This window comes from Monodelphis domestica, chromosome 2, assembly GCF_027887165.1.
Source record: "Monodelphis domestica isolate mMonDom1 chromosome 2, mMonDom1.pri, whole genome shotgun sequence".
Classification (NCBI taxonomy): Eukaryota; Metazoa; Chordata; class Mammalia; order Didelphimorphia; family Didelphidae; genus Monodelphis; species Monodelphis domestica.
Genome location: NC_077228.1, coordinates 66,871,271 through 66,892,412, shown reverse-complemented (window position 1 = coordinate 66,892,412; position 21,142 = coordinate 66,871,271). Strand labels below are relative to the sequence as shown.

General features: G+C 33.7%; 1 protein-coding gene across 9 annotated transcripts in view; it reads right to left on the bottom strand.

Annotated features, from left to right (window-relative positions):
* DNM3 (dynamin 3) overlaps window positions 1-21,142 on the bottom strand; it is a 647,411-nt gene that overhangs the window by 411,015 nt on the left and 215,254 nt on the right. For all 9 annotated transcript variants that reach the window (XM_056815556.1, XM_056815550.1, XM_007480786.3 and 6 more), the window contains exons 9-10: window positions 19,002-19,069; window positions 13,687-13,825 (exon numbers count right to left, since the gene is read on the bottom strand). In XM_056815556.1, the coding sequence (XP_056671534.1) occupies window positions 13,687-13,825; window positions 19,002-19,069 (207 nt within the window). The remainder of the gene's footprint in view (window positions 1-13,686; window positions 13,826-19,001; window positions 19,070-21,142) is intronic.

Below are 21,142 nucleotides of genomic sequence, written 5' to 3'. Positions count from 1 at the left end.
CACATTCTCTCATGTTTTCCCACTCTTATTCTAGGATAGGATTTCCTCAAATGAATATTCCATCTTAACACAGTATGCAGTCTTATTCCAGTTTTATCTATCCTATTTCTTAGGAATCAAAGTATACCCATCTATAGTCATAGCTCAATCACATGTTTCATCCAATAAAATCTCAGTTACCTATATGAAGTCAAATTTTTCTCCTTGTAACTAGAATCTCTAATTTCCCAGTAGTTGTCTAGGCATTTTTATATAGATACTTGAGGCCAAGGGTCTTAATATTGTCAATTTTCTGAGAGTTTCTCTTTGGTGAAATTTTGGGTTTTGTAAATGCTCTTATTTTTCCATCCTTGTGACTGCTCTTCATGGTATTTTAGTTGATGGGAATCTTACGGTTGTTGTTTATTATTTGTTTAAAAGAAAGTTGATGACATCAGGTAGTGATGTCTTGATTTATATATGAATTAGATTTAGGTGAGGCAGAGTGGCACCAAGTCATCAGCCTCACTCTCTGAATCATCATAGTCCAGTGGCAAGACAAAAGTTGGGATGTCTGGCGATGTCCCAAGAAGAAATGGATAACCTTGGTGTCAATGTCTAATCAAAAGATAAGTGCTCCATAGCACCTGCTTCAGCCACTTCATGGCTGAACAAATTGTTCTCATCCACCCATTCCATCTAGGATAGCCTTCACATGCTTGGGGTTAACCTCCTCCAACACACCAAGGGATTTGAGGCCTATCAGTTACCCTCAACCTGGTTTAGCCTGTCTACTGAGAAGGTTTTACTAGAAGTGTTCCCATTGCTCTTTGTACACTTTCTTGGAGGCATAGGTAAGAGTTGAGGGAAAGGTTGACAACAAAGGTAGATAAGCAGCCTTGGAAAGTATTCTACAATCCCTCACATGAGGATGCTTGCCTTCCTTGAACACCTCATGTACCAGCAGTTGTCTTCCTATTCCATCCTTTCTAAATTAAAACCTTTTTACCTAAATTTTCTAGATGTTCAGTAAAAACATTATTATCATTCATTTTTATGGCCAGAAATCTATCATTCATATAGATTTTCATACAAATCTTATTTTTAGAACCAACTTTTTAGTTAGCTGTGTTCTTCGCAAATTCATTTTTTTTCCTTCTGAATTCCTTATGTTCATTGGTCAACAGTGAGAAAAACACAACCTATATATTTTTATGTCCTTAAGTTTCTTGTTCACTATGTAATAATCATTCACCGTATCATTGTAATATTTATTATATGATATATAAAATGCATAAATTTATATATTTATATATTTTTATTTAGCAAAACCACTCCCAGTTCTTCTGTGATTCCATCTATAAAGCCTAATGTTAATATGGTTTTCAAAAGGACACATATCATCTTCCCACATTAGGTTGTTAACAGTTCATCATTGTTTCATCATCATCTCTGCTCTCTCTCTTTCTACACATAAATACACACAGATATCTTACATATATACACTATATATATGTACATATATATATATATACATGTATCATTTGCTTTCTGTGTTTGTATTTCAGAATTTCTATGTAGTTCTGGCTTTCATGAGGAATGTTAAAGTCCTATCCTCCATTAAATATTAATCCTCATTCTGTACGATTATACTCATCTTTGATGTTTGTCATTTTTGCCTGTAAGCCTATTATCGTTTGCCTTTTGGAAACCATATTTTATGCTTTATGCTCCCTTCTAATAGAGGCTAATATTCTTGTGTGATTCTGACTATGGCTCACTGATATAAAAATTCAATCTGCCTTGTGGTATTTTTTCTTACCTGAAAGTTCTGGATTTTGTCCATTGTATTCCTGTACATTTTTATATGGGGGCTCCTTTTAAGAGGTAGCTAATTGTTTCTTTCTATTTTTGCTTTGTTCTCTTGACACTTAAAGTTCTAAGTAGTTTTCTTTTATGCTTTCTTGAAATATGATGCCTGGGTACTTTTGCTGTAATATTAAATATCAGACAGTCCAATGATTCATTTTTCTCTCTCTTTTTGAGGGAGAGGATAAATTTATTATTATCTGTGCCTTCATTAGGTGCTATATTTGATTATTTTTTATTATTTTTCTTATATTTCTACTGTCTGGAGTGTTGGCAAAGCAAATAATTTGTTCAGGTCTGATTTTCATTGTAGAAATTCTTCGAGTGCCTCTTTTTCATTGAGTGTCATTATTTTTGTTAATGGTTAGGCTCAGATTTGTAAGGTATGTCACCATGGGTTGTATCTTAGATTCCTTTGATCTTCAGTACATATAATTTAATTCCCTACTGCTGTTTCTGGTGGGTGAAAAATGGTCTTATGTTATTCTAATTTTCTTTATACTTAAAAGTCTTTCTCCTAGTAACTTCCAAAATGTGTTGTCAATGGAATTGCTGAAAATAACCTCTATGTGTCTTGGAATTTGTCACATGGGCTTTTTTTTACCTTGAGGAAATCATTCTTTTGACATTTGACATTGACATTTGTTTTCTGTATTCAGAAGTCCTGGACAGTTCTCTTATTTAATCTTACATAATAGTGTTGAGGTTTTTTGACTTGTTGGATTTTTTTTTCTAAGACTTATAATTCTTTGTCTCTACATATCCTTTCTTCAAGAACAGTATATTTTACCTCTATTGAGACTGTACTTTCTTTTAACATTATTGCTTTTTTCTTTTCTTTTTTCTAGATTGCCCTTTACATCCATATATTTGTATTTCTTATCATTTGTTTTCTCCTTTGTTTCTTTGGGGCTCATCATTATAGATCCACGTTTTTCTATTTTGCCAAATATTTCTGCTGTGTAGACCATAAGTTCTACTTTTGCAATTCTAATTTATCTTTTAAACAATTTGTAGCAGTCTGTTGTAGTGGTACTTTCTCTTGGAATTCCTGCCATAAGAGGTATTGATTCAGTTTCCTTTATCCTGCAATATTAATTTGTAGCTACATCATCTCTTTAACCCAACTGGAGAACACCTTTCCTTCTGTTGATAATATCTTTCCTATTGGCCATATTCTTAAACTTGAAGTCTTTAAGTGACTTTTCTTCCTATTGAGATTTTTTTATTTCAGTCTTTTTCTTCATACTCCCTATTGCTCATTTTCTGAGTCCTTCCCCTTTCATGGTGGTTATTTCAAAGGCTACCACTTAAGGCTGTGTCTCACATTCCTCCCACACGAAATAATTAATGGTTCACTTACCTCAGACTCTGCTGCAAGTGACAGGCAGTAGGTAATCTCAGAGGAAAGGCAATATAATAGGGGAATCTCATGTTTGTGGAGGGAGGGTAGCAGTAGAAAGAAAAAGCCTCTTGACAAAACTGGCATTCAGTTGGGCTGAGTTTTAAAGGAGCCAGGGAAACCAAGAGATTGAAGCAAGGAGGGAAAGCATTTCATACATAGGGGAAAGTCAGTAAAAAGGCATGAATTGGGAAACAGTTATATGCAAGGAACAGTAAGAAAACCAGGGTGGCTGGATCATGGATTATGAAGGAGATAAAGTATAAGCAGATTGCAAAGAAAGAAAGGAACCAGTCTATCACAGACTTAAAACTAAACCAAGGAGGGGTGGAAATTATTTATTGTCTCTAAAATTATATATTGCTTCTAAAAAAAGTTTTAATTATTCATTGTTTCTAAAGCTAAAATAATTTATTGTTTCTAAAAACAAAACAAAACTGAGGATTTTATATTTGATTCCAGAGTTTGGGGGAGATTTTTTTTAGTATGAGAGTGGGTGTGAATGTGGAAGGAATCTTAGGACTGATAGATTAGAGTAAGAATAGTCTTAAGGCAGAAAGACAAATTAGAAAGTTATTACCAGCACAAACAAATATTCTGCCTACATGTTTACATTCCTCCTGATCCAGAATCAATGACAAATACCTTTTATACCTACTGTTATTACATAATCTTTTGTTATTTATGTGCCTTAAAAGTTTTTAAAATTTTAAATAGGTGGTAAAAAGTCTTTAGTATATACTTTATTATTTCTAAAAAGTAAGATTAAATATAAACAAGTCAATTTCCTATAAGAACTCTTCCATGCTCATTGTAATTTCCATGTTATTATACCTTTCCTCTAGGAATTTTCATATCATTTTAATACCTTAATCATTTAATATCCAGATTCTCCAAATTGGACTTGTTGCAGTGGAAAAAATTTCTTGAATGGAGTCAGAAAATCTAAGTTTGAATACCAGCTCTGATCTATACATCACTTAATCTCTCTGGGACTCCACTTCTTTGTCAGAAAAATGAGGGAGTTGGAAAACATGACATCTGTGGTTGTTTAAATCTCTAAATTTGTGATCCAAAAGATTTCTTTTAGTTCTAAATTTGTATCTGAATGGCCTTCTTTCCTGATGAACAAAAGTATATGAAACAAAATCAAAAGAATGAAAAAATTGAGGAAAATATGAAACATCTCATTGATAAAACTACAGACCAGGAAAATAGATCGAGAAGAGACAATTTAAGACTTATTGGACTACTGGAAAATCATGACAAAAGCAAAAGCCAGGACATAATTCTACAGGAAATTATCCAAGAAAATTTCTCCAACATTCTTGAACAAGAGGGAAAAATGGAGATGGAAAGAATCTACAGATCACCTCCTGCATTTAATCCCTGATTAATGACACCCAGAAATGTTATAGTCAAATTCAAGAACTACCAGACCAAGGAAAAGATACTACAAACTGCTAAGAAGAAACCATTCAGATATCATGGAACCACAGTTAGGATAAGACAGAATCTGGCTACATCAACAACAATATCTTCAATGTCATCAACATCATCAACATCTACATCATCATTAATAAGAACATCATCATCAACATCATTGTCATCAACAAAATCATCATCAACATTGTCATCAACAACATCATCATCATCAATGTCATCATCAACATCTAAGTATCCATCTTTTCCTAGCCCAGGAAAGATTTTTGCTGGTTGGTCTAACCTAATAGCATACTATGCAGAGTACTGAATGAGAGCCAAAAGACCTAAACTCTAAACTTGAGTGCCACTATGTGTCCTTTGGGGGTGAAAAGAAAGCCTTCTTTTTCCTGGACTCAGTTTCCTCATTTATGTACAAGTGAAGCTTACCTGGACTCTGCATTAAGTTAATCAATTAAATCAAAGAATAAACCAGGTGTAAACAAGGGGAAAATGTTTCTACATGTAACTGAAATAAATATTTTAAAAGAATGCAATTATACATAGTTCTGCTATCTTTGAATATTTTGTTTTGTTTTCAATAACATCTTTAAGATAAATTCACCAATAATGGCCATTTTTAATTAAAGTATATCATTATTTTAATAATTTTTGTTGCTTCCTGCCAGATCACTGTCCAAAATTTACAAGTTTGCAATTCTACCAGCAATGAATATATATGCATTTCTCTTTGAATGTACCAGTTTTATTTCATTGAAATCAGGAAGACTAAGCTGAGGCCTGAAGATGGGTTGAAAAAAATGTACTTCCTCCCTTCTTTGAAGAGGTGAGAGACTATGGTTGGAGAATATAGAATATACTCTCAGGCATGTTTGATGTGTTGGTAAAGTAAAAGTTCAAGGGTAAAAGTAAAATTACTAATAATAAACGAATGCAAAAATCTCATATCAAAATTATGCCTATCTAAAATGTCTTCTGAAAATGAGTATTTTAGATGATGTGTCAAATGCATCAAATCCTAAAATACTACAATGTTTTCTAAGTAAGGCTCAAACCACTTTAAATTTTTGGTTTTAAAAATATAGAATAATAAAATGAAATAAAAATGTTTTTTTTAATTCTGATATAAAACTGAGTGGATAGTCTATTGTTCTGATTTCAGTAGCTTAGTCATTTCAGTCATGTCTGATTCTTCCTGGCTCCTTATGAGGTTTTCTTGGCAAAGATATTGGAGTGGCTTGCCATTTCTTTCTCCAGTCCATTTTACAGATGAGGAAACTGAGGCAAACAGGGTAACTTGCCCAGGGTAAGTATATCAGGTCAGATTTTAACTCAGATCCTCTTGACTCCAGACCTAGTACTCTATCCACTGCGCCAACAATCTGCCCTAGTATTCTAAATATCCAAATCATTTATAGATAAAATGTGGCAATTTCAGAACATTTCAGATTAGTGACCTCTTTGATTTGGGCTCTACTTCCAATGATGCAGATAATAACCCTTTATTGTCCCCTTATCCTGTATGATTCTTACACACATTCTCCTAGTAGTCTTCCATAAGGAATCCAATCAATGTACTAGGAGCCTTCCTCTCCTTATGTTGATATTTCAAGGCTATGTAGCATGGAGATAAATGGCTGATCTTGGAGACATAAGGACCTTGGCTCAAAGCCTATCTTAGACACTGGCTTTCTGATCCTTTGAATCACTCAGTCTTGCCTGTACCTTCCTGTGTTATTGGGATCATCAACTGAGATATGTATATAAGTCTTTTACAAACCTTAAAGTATGTTAGTATCAGCTAATATAAGGACTAGAGAAATCAGTGGAAAATGCAGATTTTCTATTAGTTATCTATAAGTTAGCTTGCTAACTCTTTGAAGTCAGAGAATAAACTGTTCAGAGAAACATGCCTGCAGAAACCTACACTGCGTCAAGAAGATCCAGAATGAACTTTTGGGTGCAATCGATTGAACTGAATGGGGCTGGACATTTATTTTGAATATACACTTTTATGCCAAAGGGGACTTCCCCCTAATTGGCTTTTGTCAATGCACCTAGCAAAACACTGGTTTTGCTTTCTCTCTCTCTTCTATTTCCCTCATCTCTAACTATTGTAGTTTTCCTCTTAGAAGGTACAATATTGTATACACCTGTAGTTAGAAAATATTAGGGATACAAAATGATTATGTTAAATGACCAATTGGGGAGACTAGTCTCCCAATGATCACCAGGGGAGATTGTAAAGATTAAATTAAATCTCTCCCCTGATTGTGAAAATGAAATTAATTCCCCTGCCCATTTTTAGATTTAATCACCAAAAGTGTAAACACCTCATTTACACTTGAGTGGGGAGTGACCCACATGTGCTATAATGGGTGACAAATCAGAATCAAACTGAGTGCCCTTTTGGGCAGTCTTAAAGCAAAGCTTCAACAATAATTAGTAGCTGTAAAAATTGAAGGAAGGCACAGGAAGTGAAGCAAAAGAAAAGTGTCTTTAAAAGGGAGTTACAACTTCCTGTGGAGATTTGTCTGAGATTTGTGGGAGAATCATCTGAGATCTTCAGAAAGATGGTGACTTCTTCTGGAGTTGAGTTTGAGTTGGAGGCTAGTGAAGAATCTGCTGGCTGGACCCGAGACCTGTACTTTAGTGAGACTGTTCTTAAATCTCTTCCTTTGGACTGAGTGAAAAGAGCTGACTCCTTTCCTGGATTTTCTGATGAGACTAGTCTCAGGAGAGACCTATCCTCTTTAGAGAGGCTCTCTGTATCCCCAGGTCCTTGACTACAAGGGCTAAGGCCTCTCTGGTTAAGGACTAAACTCCCCTGCCTGTTTTTGAGCCAGGGGTTGGAGCAAAATACTTAGTGCTTAACCTAGATATTTTACCCTATCCTCTCTCTGATTTTCTAACTTCACTTTTTCTATAATTGTAAATAAATTATAAATAAATCTCTTTGGAATTAACTAAATTCCTGGCAACTCTAATTTTAAATAATCTAGGCCAACCTTTTTATAAAAAAACCCTTTCCCCCTTACACTTGTCACATGATAGAACCACTATCTTTTTTCTTCATATACTTTTCTGATGATAAGTCTAAAGCTGTTTCTTATAAGAAAGTCTTGGTTGGTAATGAATTGCAAAATACTTACACTGATCATGTGTCTCTTGGAGTGACCCTTAAATTTATTTCTCTGGAAAATGGAGTTTTTTATTATTCAAAGCTATAAAAATTCACCAGAAGAATATTATTTTTAAACAAACTTTTGTTTCAGTGCCATAAGTATGCAATATTTTGAGAGAAACAGAAAAGAGAAATAATTTCTGATTGGGGAGAGGTTGATGAGGGAAAGTTGCTTAAAAGAGGTAGGCTACAACTGGGCATTAAATAATGAGCAGAATTTCAATAAAATTGAAGGAGAACATTCTAGACAAAAGAATAAGAATAAGCAAAAACATGCACAAAACAAATCATTAGTACACATTCAGCAAGTAGCAAGCAAACCAGTTAGTTGAAGTATCAGGTAAGTGAAGGAGATCAAGAGAAGCTGAATCTAAAGAGGTGAATTGGAACCAGACTTAGAAAGCCCTTGAATGCCAGGATAAGAAGTTCTGAACTAACTTAGTAGACAATAAGGAACCTTTACTGAATGATCTTTGAATGGAAGAAATGGTCAGAGCAATGTATCAAGAAATTTCATCTGAATGTATAGGATGGCTTCAGACAGAGAAAAACATAGAGATGGGGGAAAGCAATAGTTCAAGGAAAATGTGTTGAAGGTATGAACTAGAATGATGACTATAGAAATAGAAAGTAAAAGACAATTGTAATAGAGTATTTTCATTCTAAGAAGCTCAGAAAACTTCCGAAAGAGTAATGTGGTGTTTACCCCATTTCAGAAATCACCTAAAAATGATTGTCCTTTATAATTTCTCATTTTTTTGCCCTGTAGTGGAGGTACTGAGTAGAAAAAAAGTGACCCCAAATAGTCAAAATTAAAATAGGATGAAAAAGGAAAAGCAAAAGACTTAGATAAACTATAAATAAAGAACTGGTTGTTTTTTATCACAAACTCTTTAGTCTTGAGAGAAAAGAAATGTGTTTCCCATCCTCCATAAAGCAAGTTTCATTGCAGGACTTTTAGTCAATAAAAAAAAGTTCAGATCCTAAGTTCAACTGGATTTAAGCTCTAACTACCAATGCCTGATAGATTACCATAGAAAGAGAAGAGGAGCAGGAGACACTTAGTTCATTTATCACAGGACAAAAGGAGAGCAAAAGCAAAATACTAATAGGGCATGCAACCTTTCTATCATTCTATAAATAGCCAGTGAATTTACAAGTTAAATAAATGATCAGGATGCTGTGGCCAAATGGTAGTTTTCCTCTACTTGCATCACAGTCGTGGTTCATTTGCTCAGTTTTATGCATCTGAACATTGTAGTAGAAATTTACCTTTCTCAAATTTTGTCATTATTTACAGCAAATACTAAAATGAAAATATAGCAAATATAAAAACGAAAATTATAGCAAATACTAAAATGAAAAATCTTTCTCCATCTTTCTCCCTGACAATAAAATTCATTTTGGGGTACTTCATTTTTTTTACATTCATTCAAAAGAGTTTGGGGGGGTTGTTTTTCTTGTTTGTTTGCTTCTTTTTTAAAAAAAATAAATTAGGCTTCTAAAATTTTGGGCTCAGATTAAAGAAAGAGTACATTCTTTTTTGTGAAACTATAGGATTCTGAGAAGATGCTTTGGTAAAAAGGAGGTAGAGAAAAGGCAGCTGGAAGAACATGCCAAGATTTGCAAAGTTAAGATGTCCTTGGAGTAGAGCCAAATAGCTCATAAAGCCCTAATGTTCCTGTCTTGTCCTGCTCTACTCCCGAGACAACTGTGAGAAAATATCTGTGGAGAACATGCATTTTCCCTGGCTTAGGATTCTAGTTGGTGTTTTGGAACTCAGAAATATACTTAATTATTTATAAAGCACAGATACACACACATATAGGCACACATATTTCTCAATGATGTTCATGAAGCTAAAGAGAAAATTATTTCAAGAATTCACATGCAGTCCTTTAGGTTGAATGACAACCTCTTTAAAATAAACACTAACAAAGAAAAGGAATTTCTACCAAAAACTGCTAGCATGCATAAATAACAGATTACAATTAAGGTTTATAATAAAACTGTTGATGTTATCTGGTCTCAAAATAAAGGAAATTAAGCAAAGGAGAAAAATACAGAATTATTTATACCTTATACAAATCCTGCTCAAACTCTTGAATTTTGAATGGGTGACCAAAATAGCTCTTTTAAGGCAAATTCATGTTTTTTTTAATAGATGAGTAACTTTTTTAAAAATTCGAAGCTTCAAAAATGCATCAGTGTTTTCCATTTGTGAAATCTTTCCTGTATCAATGTTTAAACATTAAACAAAAGCTATCATCAAATGGAAAAATATCACTTTCTATGTTGTATTTCAATGACTATAAACAACTCATTTTAACCACATCAATGTTTTATCACAACAGTCATGTCAAAACTCTGCTAAGTAGAACGCATACTGTTCCAAATGAAGGATACTATTTTATATGTGAGTGTATACACATACATATATACATACATACACACACTTACATATACTATTATTTGATGCATAAACTCTAAAATATATCTGTATGTATACAATCCTAAATATCAAATAACAACTTACTCCTTTTGTAACAGTGAGCTTCCTATTTTTTAAAAATGTTTGGCTACAGAAGCTATTGTTATATATCACACGGACATGCATATACACATGCATATATATTATATATACAGTGGGGGCATAATAACTGCTATCAAACAGCAAAATACAACAATAGGTTATTACTGAGGTTGGAACTGGAACATAAGGAAATGGTTTTTTACAGTTCCAAGGCAGTAATAATCAAGAAGGCAAATCTTACTGGTCATTAGGCAAAGTCTACATGTTAAGATCACTTGTATTTAAGGGGTCTATAAGTCTAAATATTAATGTTCCTTCAACAAGTTCAGATCACAACTCATGTTGCTCTTTGAGAGCTGTTGGCTGGTACGAATAATAAATGGATGATGTGGGTCAAAGGTGGAAGTTAATGGCCCTTACCACATCACCTACTTTTTGGTCTTTTCCCTTAGCTTATTTTATATGTTAATCAAGGAGTATCTTGGGAAGTACATCATTGGCTCAGCCCTAACAAAGCTCCTATAGGGTTGGGGGAGTGAAGAAGCACCATCTCTGAAATGGGTTGGGGGGAATACAGACTCATAATGACAAAGATAGACAAAGCTAAGAAAATGTTTCTAACCCCAAATAAGATATTTATCTAGGACCAAGGATTTCATGTCTGTGGTAGGAGATGGGTGAGGAAAGGAACAGAGAGAATCTTAGACTGGGTCTTTGGTTGGTTCTAATTGGTTGTCTGGCTGGATATGATGGTTCACAGCCCTGGCTAATGAACTAAAAGAACATAAACCTGACCTTGGCAGAGAGTAATTTTTTAGACATTGCAATAGAATATATTAGCAGAGAAACCTTGGTAACCATGAGACTGGCAGAGATGTCTGAGATAGCATGATGGAGCATGAAGACGCAATGCCTAGCAGAGTACACATAACATGATGACAACACCAGAGCACAAAAATGTCTCTTTCATATGGATTACCTAAAGTGCTCCAACCACACATGTCCCAAGTATCTATTCTTCACTGGTGTGCCCAGGTCACATGAGCTGCTGGAATGTGTTTCTTCATACATATACTCTGACCACAAATGTTTCCTCTAAGGCTTAGAGTCTAAGCCATGCATGTTCCATGGCCAAATATGTCTCTTCGTGTCTTCTTTTTAGGATTAGCCAGATGGTCCAGGAGATAAAGCACTGGGTGGGACTGGATGCAGGAAGACCAGAATTTAAATCCAGTCTCAGGCTTTTACTAGCTGCGTGATTCTGGGCTATTCATTTAACCTTTGTTTGCTTCAGTTTCCCTATATTTAAAATGGGAGTATTCATAGTTTGTATTGCCCAGAATTGTTGTGATGATCAAATAAAATAATAATTATAAAGTACTTAGCACAGTGCATGAAATATAGTAAGTGCTATATGAATGTTAGCTATCATCATAATCAAAATCATCATTATCATTTTTATTTATTAATATGTTTCCTACCCTATTGGTTATAGAGCAGTCTGTAAGGAGTATGTCTCATGTATGCATAGTGAGAGACCAGAATATGAAATTCTACCAAATAGTATCCAAAAGGACATCATCTTTGTAAAATATATCAACCATTCAAAAGATGAGGGCAGGACCTCTCAGTTGATAACAATTATACTCAATATAGTATAAGAGTTAAAGTTCTGAACTAAAAGATGAGAAAGTAATGAATTCTAGTCCTGCCTCTGATATTTCCTAGTAAGGTAAGTCATTAAGCAATCTAAACCTGACACTACTCTTTGAGACTTATCTATAGAAAGATATAGGTGAGCTGCAGTTTGGTCAGTACTCTACGAAAGACCAAAGGTCTTAGAAATACTACGTGTATATAGAAATTAACATGCGTTGCCCACTGAAATATATAGGACTCGAGATTATGTCATCTTATGAACTTATTAGTGTTAGATGTAAAATCCATGAGTTTCCTCTAGTCACAAAAGGTATCCAGAAAGAAATCTAAAACAAAGAGAGATATCCTATAAAAGGTGACGATCCTGCTTGTAGATAATAGTGAGCTCACCACAGCAAGTATAGATCTCCCTCAGAGAATTGTATTATCACACACAAAAATCTAACTCTCCTCACAGGAAAAGCCATAAGGACAAAAACTGGTTTCTGTCCCTCACAAGATATGTGGTTAGCCTGGCAGCCTTTAAAGCTGGTCCAGATATCTGGACAGATATCTTGAAGATATGTTGCAGATAGATAATAAGCTAATTGCAGGACTAGATGGAAGAAAGAGGAAGTTGGTTTAGAAAACTGCAGAGGTCTTTGAATGACTCCAGTTTTGCCATGGGAAAAAATAAACACCTTAACTTTTTAATATGTTTTCTTCCGATGATGCTATTTGAAAGTAAAATAAGGACCCATTTACCACAGTTTCTAAAATATTAAAGTTGCAAGTTGCAAAGGGAATTGGAAAGTTATGTGGAAACTGTGATCAGGCCACAGCATAATGCCAAGGAAGAATTGTGCAGAAGTCATGTACGTGATTATTATCAAAGAATTGTACAACTAGAAAATGGGTCAATCATGTAGAGAAGGGGAGGGATGACCTTACAGACAGCACACATACTCCACTATTATTCAAACAATGTCAGGATATCCAGAAGAAGGACCAGAGAAATCTCAATCTACCCCCTTTGGAGAATTTAGGGAGGACATGAACAAAGTTGTACAATAAAATACAGTGTATGAAGGTTGTTAATTAAACCACTGGAAGGATACCTACATTGATGAGACCAAAGTTTGAAAAATGTTGAAATATTCTACAGCCTAAATAGATATTAGAGACAAGGCAAACTCCCCCTCCTAGCCAAATACATGGATGAAAAGGAGAAAGGTAACAGAACAACCTGAATTATGGAAAGTGACTTTTTGTCTACTTCCACAAAAGTATAATGAAATTAAAGACTTCTCAAAAGTAACCACAATGCTATATTTTCTTCCATTCCACCTCAGCCCTTCCCTCACCATGCCAACACTTGGACTATGCAGAACTCTTTGGTGCAGGATACATAATCACATTATACATATATACTCTTCACAGGAGAAGAAATTTCCCAAGAGTATATTCTTCAGTAACCTGAAAATAGCATTCTTTTTTCTGTTCCAAAGTATATCTGTATGTAAATGATAGGTACAAAAAGGAAGTAATAACTGAAACAAGTTATTTTACAAAAGATTTATGTAATAGAAGGTCAACAGGTTATTATACAGTGATCAGAATGAAACCATTCAAAGTTACCTTTTTAGTGCACTTCTTTACAGTATTGATTAACTCTTGCATCACCAGGTCTACACTCTTCAGGGAAGGTCCTTTTAGCTTTACAATTTGTTTTTTAACTATTGCTTCAAATGCCATATCTGGAGTAAATAATCCCGTCCTATAAATAAAGAATACAGCATATCAAATAAAATTATTTTTAAAGTGTTAAGATATGAAGTAGGTAAAATACTTATACTAATAAAAACAAAGAATTTTTTTATTCCATCTGTGATAATAAAAAATAAAGAGCAATTTTTAATGTATATGATGATTTATAACATCCATAGTGCTGTTTCTCGTGATGTCATTATTTCTTATAATTCACTTTGGATACTGATCTGTGAAATAATATGCACAATTCAAGTTGGAAAAGAATATCATTGAAAAACATATTTTATAGAAAAGGAAAAAGACAAATGCTAGAAGGATGTGGTGAAATAAGGGACACTAATACACTGCTGGTGGAATTGTGAACTGGTCTAACCATTATGGAAAACAATTTGGAACTAAGTCCAAAAGGCTATAAAACTGTGCATACCCTCAAACCCAGCAATATTACTAAGTACTCCCAAAATCAGAGAAAAGGGGAAAGGAAACATGTGTCCAAAAATATATAAAACACCTCTTTTTGTGACAACAAAGAATGGGAGACTGAGGAAATAACCATCAACTGGGAAATACATGAACAAAATTTGGTGTATGATGGTGATGGAATACTATTAAGTTTTAATTGAGCTAATGCAAAATGAAATGTGCAAACTAGGAGAACATTGTATACAATAACAGCAATATTGTAACAATAATCAACTGTGTGAGACTTGGCAACTTGGATCAATACACTGATCCAAGATAATTCCAAGGGACTAATGATGAAAAATGCTGTCTCCAAAGAACTGACCAACTCTGAGTACAGATTAAAGCTTTGTCTTTTTCTTTTGTTCACTTTTTTCACTTTTTGTTTTTCTTCTTTTCCATTTTGGCTAAAATGGAAGTATATTTTACATAATTTTATCTGTATAATAGGTATCCTATTTCCTGCCTCTCAATGAGTAGGGAAGGAGGGAGAGAATTCAAAACTGAAAAGTTTTTTTTCAAAGTAGACTTTATTTCCCTGTCATCCTCTTACACAATCACCACCCTAGTTTGAGTCCTAATCATGTTTCATGTAGAAAATTAACCACCTAACTGGTCTTCTCAAGTCCTCCCTTCCACATAACTACCAATGTGATTTTCCTAAAGCACAAGTGACTTTCCTAAAGTCATTTCCATATTCAATAAACTCAATTGTCTCCTTTTTACTTCTAGATTAAAATTCATACCCTTCTGTTTGATAGTTAAAGTCCTTCACAACCCAGCTACAATCTACCTCTCAATCATCTACATTGCTCTCCTTCACACACTTCAAAGGCAAGCCAAAGGGATCTTCTTGCTGTTGCTCCCATGTAATATTCAACTTACCATATTTCTGCCATTGTTTCGGTTGAACCCATCATTGAAATGCTCTCTTTCCTGATCACTGACTCTAAGAATCCTTAGTTCTTTTCAAAACTCAGCTCATGTACCATTAATCCTGCTAGGTGATAGCAGTGTCACACACCCTCCAAAAAGACTTTGTATTATATATCTATAATATATGCATATTATGTAGATATATACTATACTGAATGCATGCTGTTGTGCTGAATAGACAGTATAAGCTTATTGAGGCTGGGATGCTTCTTTTCTGTCTTTGTATCCACACATGCCTGCCACATAATAGTTAAGAGAGAAATACTTTCCATCACATAATATAGAATTAAATTATAATTCAATAACAATGAATGAGAAGCAGCTCCATGTAATGGTAAGAAGCCTATATCAGGAATCAGAAAGCTGGAGTTCTAATAGGAGTTCTAGATCTAACTAGTTATACATAGGTTACTACAACTTGGCTAACGATCCCATGTGATCCTCAATTCTTCATAAAGAAAATGGATAGGTTAAATTAGATTCTCTTCAAAATCTCTTCCAGCTCTAAAATTAAATTATTTTAAGTTTCTCTGTCTTTTTCCCAAAAGCAACTAAGAAAATGTGGACTTGCTAAAATTACAAGAAATAATACCCAAGTTCAAATTCTTGACCCCATAATTTATTTAGTTATCTAAACTACAGGAATCACAAAGGATCCTATGCCATCGTTCCATGCAGCTAAATACAAAGATCACTGATAGAGTAATAATCCAAGTCCCATTTTTCTTGCACAAGTGCAAGAACCACTTTACCAAAAGATTAATTTTCTTGTCAGTAGACTTGTATCAGTCAATCAACAACCATTTATTAAGCAATTAGTATATGCTAGGCTCTACTGTGCTAAGTCCTAGAAATTAAAAAAAAAATTTTTAAGAAACAACAATCCCTTCCCTCAGAGAGTTCACATTCTAATAAGAGAGACAAAATTCCAACAACTTGCTATATATAAGTTGTGTACAGGGAAAACTGGACATAATATTAAAAAGAATACACTAGCATTAAGAGAAACTAGGGAAGGCTTCTTGCAGAAGTTGGGATCTAGATGGTTGAACAAAGGGCTATTAGTGGTCAAAAAGGCCAGCTTCCATGAAGATTCGAAGTCTCCTACCTACAATTTAAACTTGTGCAAAAAAAAATTGTTTTTTCCCCAGAAAACTTAATTATGTTTAAGTCTTTTAATTCAAGCCCATGATCAGAGTCTGTGCATGGATATTGTACAGGAGAGCTAACATACTAAAATATTAACCTAAAGTATTGATTATATTCATGGCAAATGTTCTGGACCATGGCAAAATAGAATGGAGGTATGTCTGTATTCATACATGAATAAGGCATGAAACAGTATCAGGAATCCTGGGTTTGTATCCTACCTTAGCCTACGTAGGGGTAAATCACTAACCTCTCAATGCCTTAGTTTCCTAGTCTGTAAAATAGAAATAATGATACTTGCACTAGTGTCACAGGAAAAACATTTTGTGAATCTTAAGAGAATCATATATAAGTAGTTATTATTATTATTATCATAAAACACAAATATCCAAACTTACTGTTTAGATATATTTGTATTATAGAAAAAAGTATTTACTCTAAAATATTTACCAGTGAGTTACTTTGCACAGTTGAAATCTTCATTGTAGTTAGCATCTACTAATTAAATTTACAAGTTAAATTTAAATCAACTTTTCAAAAACACATAAAGCAAAATACCTTCTACTTGCATAGCTAATAATCAGAGGAGATTCAAGGCTTAATTTTGAATGGACTAATAAGAAACAAAAGTGGTTAGGAAAAAATAAATGAAAAAAATTAATGGCAATCCTTTTTCTTGTTAAGGAAAATTTGCTTTACTAAGTGTTTATATGTTTAAAGTTTATATGATCCAAAGGAATTATGAAATCAAGTGTACTTGTAGAATGTTTTTATTTGTTTGTTTTAGTTGTAGTTCTTCTCCAAAATATGGTTTGGGGAACTTCAAGCCTCTCAAGGTCAGAAAATTCTGGCTTGAAGAATGGTCTCTGACCCTGTATGTAAGGAACAGACATTAACATGAGGAAGGGTGTGGTATTGTGAGAAGAACCCTGAATTGAGTGAAAGGGCCTTGGTCCATATTTTACCTCTGCTTCTTACTACCTGTATGATCCTAGGCCAGTTACTTAACTCTCAGTCTCAACTTCTTCATGTGTGAAATGAGGGAATGGGAGTAAGTGAACTCTAGGACTCCATCCACTTCCAGGGACAGCAGACTGAGCAAGGAATCCATAGAGCTTGTGAAGACAAGAGGGAGAGATACTAGGTATAGGAACAAGAAATATGGATATTTCTTAAAAATCAAAAGGAATCCAGATGCCAAAAGAGAGGCTGTGGCAGAAAATTGAATTAATATGAAATGATTGAACACTCATTTGACAAGTATGTATTCAGTCCTTTCCTGAGCATTCCTGCTAGGTACTTAGGATAAAGAATGAAAATCAAACTTTTCTCTGAGAGTTAAATTTTGTTCACAGTTGTAGCATATTGTTGTAGCACCATTGTAGTATATTCTCTAGCTAATTATACTTTTTTATTTTGTTTTTATATCCTTTCTTTCTGTCTTAGAATTGACACTAGATATCAGTTCCAAGGCAGAATATTGGTAAGTTAGGCAATTGGAGTTAAGTGACTTGGCCAGGGTCACACAGTTAGGAAGTGTCTGAATCCAGATTTGAACCCAGGATTTTCTATCTCCAGGTCTGGCTTTATCCACTGAACCAGTTAGTTTCTTCCTGAATGTGCTTACAAAAAAAAAAACTCTATTCTTTACTCTTTCTTCAAAACTCAAAAAAGATTTCACTTTCTACAGCCTGGCCTTTCCCCAGGTTATCTCCATTACAGTGCCTATATATACATAATTATTTTCATTTGCTCTTTTAATTTGACTATGAGTTCCTTGAGAGCAAGGATCCTATTTTTTTTGCCTTTCTTTTTCTTCCCAGTGCTGAGCATGGGCCCTGGCACACAATTAGGTTCTTAATAAATGATTATTGACTGAATGACTTACTTTACCCAAATTTGGATATTTCTAAAATGTGTGTATTAGAATTTGGTACTTCAAAAAGATAGTTTGATTATATGTATAACACATACTCTGTCCCGAGGTTCATGTGGAAGACAACCATTATCTATGGTCAATGCTAATGGAAATTATAGGAAGTAATATTTTAAAGAATATGTTGCTGAAAAATTATCTCTATTTGATTTGGAAATATAAACATATGTGCTTAAGCACATATGTGTACACAAAGCAATCCCAAATTCATTTATGTTCCTATCCCACACCTTTTCCCAATCTGACCCAGAGAGCACAAGTTTAGACTAAATAGGAAAGGGAAAAGAGATCCCAGATCATCTGAAATAACTAACAAAGTTGAAAACAGCTTAATACATATTAAGTCATGGCATAATATAGATAGCAGTATGATCTGCTTTATTAGAACACTACTGACATTGATTAAATTGGAAATCTAATGAAATAATACAATTGTTTCTCATCACACTTCTGTACCCCTCAAAAATAATTAAAATCAGCCTATTTTATATAAAAGAGAGAAATTGGTTGGAAGAAAATAAAAAGATTATGTAAGATATAAAGAATATTTATAAAAATTAGAAATAAGATTTTCTATTAATGACTCCTGTCTCAATGCCCTTTTATCATCAATATAAAGACCATCACTGACACCTCAAAAACATATTCATTTTCTTTTGGTTACTATAACTGAAGACAAGGAAATCCATGTATCACTTACCGAATACCATGAATATTTTTGATTGCATAACTTATTTCTCTTCTCAGTTCTTTCTCATTGAATTCCATCTGGGAAAACAAAATGAAGCATGACTATCTTGTGCTCAGTTCTTTTTGAATAATAGTACAAGCCAATATTAAATAACAAGGATGGCTTAAATGGGTTATTCAAAAATGCACATCTATGTTTCTTATAGTCTAAAACCAGTTTCAAATTTTTTATTTATATGAAAGTTTAGGGTAATGGCAGAAACATGGATTTTTGTGGCTATAAAAGACTATATTAGTAACTCCATTACAAATAATGGTAGGATTAGCTTGGGATATAAGCTTGGAGTGACACAGACTTGGGATCAAATATTGCCACTGATATTTACCAGCTCTGCCACGATGAACAAATCATTTAACCTCTATGGGAATTAAACATCTCAGCTTCTAATTTACTCATTCATAGATAGGTTACAATGTGCATTAGCAGAAGGAATTCCAATATAAAGAGTTCCTTGCATTCAAGAGACCGTGGTTCATTGTATTTACTTAGGACACTAATTTTGTTATAGAAACCATAATGTAACTAAGGGGGTATCACCTACCATGCAATTTCAGTATAATACTAATTCTTATATTAACAATGACTATCACTTCTTAATACCATTATAATTGCCTGTAAAGATGACACAGATAAATGAAATATTTGGAGTTTCTTTGAAAAAGATTGTCAATAGAGGCCTGTATCATCTCTAAGGTCCATGCTAGCTCTAAAAATCTCTCTGGCTTTTAATGTTTGACCAATCTACTATTGAGCAAATTACTGTAACAAATTCTTTCTGTTTCCAGGCCCTCTGCATTTTTTTTGACAATGAGGCTAAACATCTACTGAAGATTTTAAAAATCATATACTTTCAGGTGTTAGAACATGAAGGAATCTCTCAAGCTCGTGTGATCTAGACTTGTTTTCAAGTAAGCCAAGAATTACTATTTTCACTTGACAGATGAGATAACTGAGGGCCAGGGACATCATAGTACAATGGAAAGAATATTGCATTTGGAAATAAAGCATAAAGGATTTAAATTTGACATAGATTCAATCCCACATATAACCTTGAACAAATCAACAATTTTTCTGGGCCAAAGTTTCTTGATCAACATGTTCAATTGTGTGATTAGACTCAATGACTTTTAAGATTTCTTCTAGCTCTTAGTCTGACTCTGCTATTTACCTCAAAAGCAAATATATAGTAAATAGTATATGGAAGAGTTTAATTTTAACCTAAAGTCTTATGCCCCTTAATACAGTATTTCCAGCTCTAGGATTATATGCCTCTATGAACCTGTATTTCTACAATCATTAAATTTGGACATTGAGCATTGAGTATAGACAGAGTACTAGCCCTAAAGCTGGGAAGACCTAGGTTCAAATTCTGGCTCAGCATTTATTGACTAAGTACCAAAGGGCAAATCTGTTAATGTCCCTGAGACTGATTTTTCCCATGTGCAAAATAATGATAAAAATAGGTCTAATGCCCATACTATTGGGTTGTAGTCAGTCTCCAATGAGATTAGTATATTTTAAATGTTCTTCAAACCTAAATATGTTATCTAGATAACAGTTACTGTCAACAGCATTTGTTTAATTTTAAAATTTGAAGAAAAAATATGTAAGTTATAAATATAAAACCTAAATGAACACTTACCTAATTACCTACCAATACTAACTTACTGGGAAGTAGATGTTTAATAAATGTTTGTTGAATTGAAAACTTTAGATAGATTCTCTTTTATTCTTCTAGTTTTAAATAAATAATTAAAATTTTCAATGGAAAGATTAAGACCTAAATATAAATGTCAAGTTGCAAATGGAAATATGAATTTCTTGTGGCTGAAATTAATATTGTGGGTGCTTATGATTATCATTCAGAACTTGGCATATCTAATGAACCCATTTTTATTTAAAGTATTAGTGATTTTTATAAAAGAAAAGGTGGAAAATGTGTGACAGCTTGCCCCAGACCAACTAAAAGTCTTAATCTATTGAGAAATAAGCAAATATTACTTAAAACAAAAACCTATGGGTCAAGTCCATCAAAATACCAAATGTGGAGTGAAATTTTATTAATATAGGTAATAAACACCACAAACTCC